At 41.0% G+C, this 7,184-nt stretch overlaps 1 protein-coding gene across 3 annotated transcripts in view; it reads right to left on the bottom strand.

Annotated features, from left to right (window-relative positions):
• Nucleotides 1–4,813: 4,813 nt before the first annotated feature.
• SETD3 (SET domain containing 3, actin N3(tau)-histidine methyltransferase) overlaps nucleotides 4,814–7,184 on the bottom strand; it is a 37,447-nt gene continuing 35,076 nt past the window's right edge. For all 3 annotated transcript variants that reach the window (XM_072116052.1, XM_072116051.1, XM_072116053.1), the window contains exon 14: nucleotides 4,814–6,360. In XM_072116052.1, coding sequence (XP_071972153.1) covers nucleotides 5,974–6,360 — 387 coding nt within the window. In that variant the 3' untranslated portion in view covers nucleotides 4,814–5,973. The remainder of the gene's footprint in view (nucleotides 6,361–7,184) is intronic.

Genomic DNA, 7,184 nt, shown 5'->3' with positions numbered 1-7,184 from the left:
CCTGGCGCGGCGGCAATTGAAGGCACCGCCAGCCGGCTATACTTTTGATATTAATTAAAGTGAAGGATGACAGCGACATAAAAAAATGGAAGAACAATTTTGCTGCTTATAAAAATGACCTTTTCTCGAGTGTTTGTTCTTCTGTAAGAACTGGTCATTACTTGAAATTACTGCGAATTTTCAATAAAGCGTCAACGCCGGAGTCAATTTGTGACTTTAGACAGAGAGATATGTTTTGTAATGAACAATCTACTATTATCAAAGCCCTTACTTTATCACAGCCGGGAGCCCAGGATTCAGAGAGCCAGATTAAAAACAAAGGTAGCAAGAAAAAGCGTACAGCCTTTATACGGCTTTATACTCGTGTTTGATATTTCCATCTCTTTCATTGTAATCGCCCATGAAGACAAAGATCATCTTAATATTGAAATATTCCGGGGCGAGGCTTCAAAAGGCAGATTGTTAATCAGAGGGTCTGGCATCGCAGGCCAAACCTGGACAAAGCAAGGGCTCAATGAGACTTTGTTATGGAGATGGGTAAGAAGTGAAGTATCGATAGGGGAGCAGGATTAAAAATATCTATAAGATGGAGATATACTTCCAGTGCTGCGTCCTTTCATCTCCAACCCTCGATTTGGGGAAAGATGGTGCTAATAAGGAAATCTACCATCAAAATCCATCATGATAAACCAGGAACACTTACTAATAGATCCCGGCACCGTGAATGTGGTAATCATCTTATATGTTATCCATGGCCTCCTTCCCTCGAATATCAATTTTTAAAATTATTCTTATAAGCCTGAAAGACTTTTGGGGGGTGTTACCAGAGCCCCTGTGTACTGCAGCTTCCCAGGCTGTTACGCTGTCTCTACCTCCATTTGCCTGATATATTCTCACAGCAGAGTGCTAGGAAAAGGCGCTCAACATACTTCCAAAAAAAGTATGTGCCCACCTGTATAGGCCTATAGTTGAATACTCTGACTCTTTACTGTACATATTTGTGTGAAATATACTACACTAATCCATCCATATTTTTAACCACTAATACCAGTCTAATGACAGCCAAAACACCACAGATGGATGAAACCCTATGTATACGCTTAGCCCATGTTTATTCAAAAGTATAGGATTATTGGGCAGCATTACTAATTCACTAAGGGGGTCTGCTGCTGGCCTGTATTTACTAAGGGTGGCCTGCTGCTGGACAGTAAATGCAGTAACTCTTAACCCTTACAAATGTCGTGCCCAGCAGCAGCCCTTCTTAATAAGGGGGTCTGGCTGCTGGACACGATATTAATAAGGTGGGGCTGCTGAACTTTTTAAATTTAAACTAATTTAAAGTCCACCAGTCCTTTTATTAATTAATACAGAACTCAATAGCCTCCATATTAATATAGGTTACAGCAGCCCCATTTTTAATATAGAGTTCAGGAACCCCTCCCCCAATAATAATTATTTTCTTGAACATTATTTTAATAAATAAGGAGGCTACCGTGTTCTATATTAACAAAGAATGGGTCTGCTATGCTACATATAAAGTAATGAGGGCTGCCATTGACTATATATGAATTAGGGCTCTTTCATATTAGCGTTGTTTTTTCACTGATCCGTTGTAAGTGGAAAAAATGATGAAACATGTCCTATTTTTTTAACGGATGCGGATCACGGGCAATAGACGTCAACGGGTCAGCGAAAAAAAAAAATGATGAGACTTTTTTTCAAAACAATGTTACAACGCAACGGATGTGCAACTGAACCTGAGCACCATTGAGAATGTGGGAGAGCCCTTAACGAAAGGGGATGCTACTTTAATTAATAAGGGGTTTCTGTTATATATACTATTTCATGGAGGAACTGGTATGTGTTTTTTCTGTATCATAAGGCTTGTTTGAGTGTGTTAAAAAAACAAGGAAGACACAAGCAGCAGCGTACAATAAATTCCACCCATAGTTTTTGTCATGATGACACTGTATGTGACTGTGGTATTTTAGGGGCACAGGCGAAGATGTGAGATATGAGGTTTTTGTACATATGTATGTGTAGCATGTATATGGTGTATAAGTATGGTGCCGTGTGTATATATGTTTGTGTAGCCTGCTGGACAGGGATGCCAGCGATCGTTTAGTTATATGGGGCCTTTATCCAAAGTTTGTAACGGGGCCCATTGGCGAGAGGTGAAAGTGCTCTTGTACAGCGTAACAGTCTGTGAAGCTGCAGCACAAAGGGATTCTGGTAACACCAACAGGAAGTACTCTTTGCACATTGTAACAGCCTGTGAAACCACAGCATGCTCTGGTAACACAATCAGGAGTCCTTCAGGCTTAGAATAATTATAAAAAAGGATTTTAGAAGGCAGGAGGCCATGGATAACAGATATAAGAAGATTACCACAGTCCTGGTGCCTGGATCTATAGGTAAGTGGCCCTGGTTTATCATGCAGGATTTTGATGGTAGATTCCCTTTAAGCACAATGTGAACATTTAGTCTATACTGTATGTGATGCATAGAAAGGCAGAGAAATTATAGTGTACATAATCCTTATCTTACATCCTATATAGGAGACTTCTGCTTTATAATGAATTCAAAGTATTCAGGACAAGAATTGTAATTTTCTGCTCCCTCCTCTCCATACTATACATTCTGACAGTGAAGCCGGGTGAAGAGAAGTAGCAGCAGTGTCTTGCACCACATTATTCTCTGTACAAGGGACGGAATGGGGACAATGTGACCTTTATTAACCAACTGAACTGTCAGCGCCACCGCAGGTATAAAACTAATGACCACGTAAGTAGACCTCTGCAGGTATGACAGCCGTGTACAGAGAACTTCATTCTCTGCCAGGGAAAAAGTCAGCAGGGACACATTACTAGAGATCATACAGAGCCTATAGACCCGGGTCCGGAGGGGAGCTGGCTGCAGGTAAAATTGCCATAGATTTGTATCAGCACGATACGCACATGTCACCTTGTCCAATGGATTTAAATATCCATGGAAGAAAGCAGATTCTGAAAGTCTAATTTGGAAAAAGTGGCCACTGGAAGAAAAACAGATCTTCTGTGTAGCATGCTTTGCAGTTCTGCTGTACAGACTCAGACATGGTCTGCAGAGTCACCTCAATACCTTAGAGGAGTGGTTGTGGCAGTCACCTCATCAGGGGACAAGTTTTAGCTGAGTTATCTAATCTTTATAGGTCAGTCTCTAATTAGAGAAAATCAGAAGAGTCGTCTCATCAGCAAAGTTATCTTATTGTGCTTAAGGCACGAGAGTAACACTACCCAAACAGAAAAGTTCTACTATCTAAATCAAGCATGATAAACTAGGGAGACTTACCTATAGATCCAGGCACAGTGACTGTGACAATCTTCTTTTATTTGTTATCCATGGCCTTCCTTCAAAAATCAACGTAGCAAATCATGCTAATGAGCCTTAAGGGCTCCTAACTAGAGTCCCTCTGTGCGGTATATTCACAGACTGTTACACTGTGCAGGAACACTTCCCCCTCCCACTGTGTACTGAAACTTCATCTCCTGCCATGAGATTACATCAGGCAGAGAGGGGGGGGGGGGGGGCACGGAGTACAGTGTTTTGGGTCATTATCCTGTTGCTAGACATCTGACCTGCGACGGAGACCAAGCTTTCTGACACTGGGGAGCAGATTTCTCTCTAGATTCCCTTGATAGTCTTGAGATTTCATTGTACCCTGCACAGATTCAAGAAACCCTGTGCCAGATGCAGCAAGGCAGCCCCAGAACATAACCGTGGGGACCATGTTCTTTTCAAGATGTGCTTAATTTTACCATCTATGAAAATGTGCCTTGCCAAAATGTTTGATTGTAGTCTCATCGGTCAATAGGACATTCTCCCAGAAGCTTTGTGGTTTATCAAGATGTAGTTTTGCAAATTCCAGTCTTGCTTTTTCAGGATTTATTTTCAGCAATGGGGTCCTCCTCGGTCGTCTCCCATTAAGTCCACTTTGATTCAAACAACAAAGGATGGTGCAATCTAACACTGATGTTCCTTGAGCTTGAAGTTTAACTTTAATGTTTTAAGAAATTTTTCTGGGGTCTTTGGTTACCATTCATATTATTTGTCATCAATTTTCCCCCTGGGGTCACGTCCGGGGAGGTTGGCTACAGTCCCATAGATCTTATATTTCTGAATAACATGTGTAACTTTAGTTACAGGCTTCTTGGAGATGGACATATAACCTTAGTCTTTAAACATGCTGGTCTATCATTTTTTTTTCTAAGCTCCTGAGACAACGCTTTCCTTCACTTCCTCTGTCCATGTTTAGTGTGGTACATGCCATGTCACCAAACAGTGAGTAGCTGTAGCCCTATTGGCTAGTGATAGATTACAAGATTGTAGACACTTGTGATGCTAATTAGTGGACACAATGCGATTTAACATGTTCCTTTGCTCACATTTTTTCAGGGGTAACATTTCTGTCCAGGCCTGTTTCAGGAGTTCAATTTTTTTTTTTTAATTCTGTTGAAGCCTGGTTGAAAATCAATGTCCTTCTTTAATTTGTTCATTTACATAGAAATGTAATTTATTTTTACTTTTGTCAGATACAAGTTATTTCTGTGACCATTGTGGGCTTTTCTTTTCATTTAACGAGGGGTGCCAACAATTTTGTCCCTGTGTGATTTTTCTCAGTAAGCAATAAGACGTCACATGCCGATGACATACCGGCCACAAACAATGGACCCCAGAAACCACACGTGTCCAGGTAAGTCTATGGAGTGACTACTGCAGCTGCCATAAAGCAAAGATTCAAACATTGACGTAAATAATAATCCACAGCACCAAAAATCATTAATGTTTGTTTTATTGAGGACTTCAAAATGGGGGGAAAAAAAGACATAGCCGCCAAAAGTCCTAGCTATGGTGAAAACCAGAGGAGCCAAGAAGCCACCACATGAAGCAGCTTTCTGCCTGTAGTTTCGGAGGTGTATACTCCCAGCCCCTCCAACACTGAACTGGTTAAAGCTTTTGTGTGGACCCGTAAACCTCCGAACTACCAGTGACTGAGCGTACTGTACTAGATATGTGATTGATGGCCTTAAAATATAGATCTCTATTTACATGTATATATTAACTTCAACTAATGGCCTCTATCTCGTCTTCAACTGAGGAAAACAATAGACGTCTTAAAACCAACCTGGTTATCAAATGTGGAGTACAAAACCATATAAACTGGCAGATTCTGGAGCGGTGGTAAACCAGGTGTATAACATCACAAAGCATGGCTGCATTTTGTATTGTCTGGCATTGCAGGTCCACAAGTGATTGGGGCGCTCCTGCTATAGGTGCAGATCTGTTTTGAGAATAAAGCAGCCATGTTTTTCTGATCTCACACAACCTCTTTAACACTTTTTAAAGGGCCGTTTTCCCTGAAATTAGAAAATCACTAATAAAATTTAAGCCACTGTATTCTTCTGCCAAGTTAGTTATATAGGTATCTAAGAAAAGCTTGGGGTCAACCCAGATATTCCTAAGATACATTGAATTTACTCATTTTAACTTGAAAAGGACAGCAGTGACTTGCATTTATTGAGGATTCCTTAGTTTTTTGGCTTTTAGGGCTAAACTTCTCTATAACAAAGTTCCAACATTAGCAAATTTGGAATTTGTAAAAGAAAAAAAATATATATAAACTATATATTATTTATAACGCTATTCTTCAAGGAGCATCAATCTCTGCTCCGAAGACAAATCGTCAAGATTAGGCAACAACCTGCCCTCGGCACCAGTAGTCATTTCTGCCATTTTGCTGCTCAGCGATCGTTGCCTATTCCAGCCCTAAGCAAGTCAACAATAAGAAACCGAAAAACAAAATGGTAAGCAGCAACATCTCCTCCTGCGGGATATTAACAAGGGGAACACAGCAGTGCGGGTGCTCTTCTCCTTTTAAAGTTTCAGCTAGTTCACAATTGCACTTTTGCCTCCTGGCTGCCTTGTGCAGGAACGTTAATCGGCAACACTGGCGGCTTCGCCCTCCGGCAGGATGCAATCGCTCTCCGCTTTGGTCCCATTGTACAGAGAGTCCTTTCCGTTCACATAGCCATCTTCTGCAATCTCTGTAATGGTGAGGGTCTCTTCTGCATCTTCGTCATCGAGGTTTCTCAGGACCAGAGGAAGTTTGGTATCGGAGACTGTGTTCTCCAGAAAGGCAATGTTGCTTTCTTCGTATTTGGGCAAAGGGTCTCCATCCTCCAGGCGCTTGGTGTAAAGCATGCGGTTATCGGTGGCGCTTTTTACAGCTTTCTCCAAAATTTCTTTCTCTATGAGACGTAGCTTGACGCCCATGGCTGCATGTAGTGAGAGCTCACCACTATCCAGAAGCTGCTTATCATCCTGGAAAGGAGTTAAAAAAATGGAAATTATCAGATATAATAAAATGTACAGTATACATCAGTGAATAGAATAGGCTAACAAAGCCTAAAAGGAGCTGCAATGCAGTAAAGTCTGAAGTACACATGTGAGGTTGGACGCCAGCAATCAGATATTAAACAACATGACAACTATTTTCACCACAGATTTACAATGACCCGGCGCTTCCTTAAAATCCAATTTCTTAAAATGACATCCATCTGCAGAGCCACAAGGCTGAAGCGGTGTTTTGCTGTCCATTAATGATGAATTTTAATGGATTCTTGGGGCTCTTTCACATATAGCGCTGATGTTCAGCTTCAGTTGCACATTAGTTGCGTTGATGCGTTGATCAGATGCATCAGCTTTGTCCACAAAAAAAACCCCCAAAAACTGAAGGTGTAACATTGCTTTGAAAACATCACACCTGCTTTATTAGCCTCATCAGTGAAAAAAAAACAGAGGTTTCCTCAGTTTTTCTTGCGGACCCATAGACTTCTATTGCCTTCTGTGATCCGCATCAGTGACTAAAATAGGACATTTCATAATTTTTTCCACAGATAACGGATCAGTGAAAATACAAATCAATGTAAAATCACCCATAGAAATCATTGGCTTTGTGAGGTATCGGTGTAAATCGCTGAACCACGGACGTGAAAATCAACGCCTATATGAAAGAGCCCTCAGGTAGAGAAATTGGATTTTAAATGAACACTCCAATGGAAGCTAATTGATTGAATAATGAAGGGAGGAGCAGGGCTCATATTCACTGTATTACATCCTAGAGTCACACTCCTCCTTTCAGCCCC

The sequence above is a fragment of the Engystomops pustulosus genome, chromosome 7 (assembly GCF_040894005.1).
Source record: "Engystomops pustulosus chromosome 7, aEngPut4.maternal, whole genome shotgun sequence".
Lineage (NCBI taxonomy): Eukaryota > Metazoa > Chordata > Amphibia > Anura > Leptodactylidae > Engystomops > Engystomops pustulosus.
This window is presented reverse-complemented; position numbering and strand designations above follow the sequence as displayed.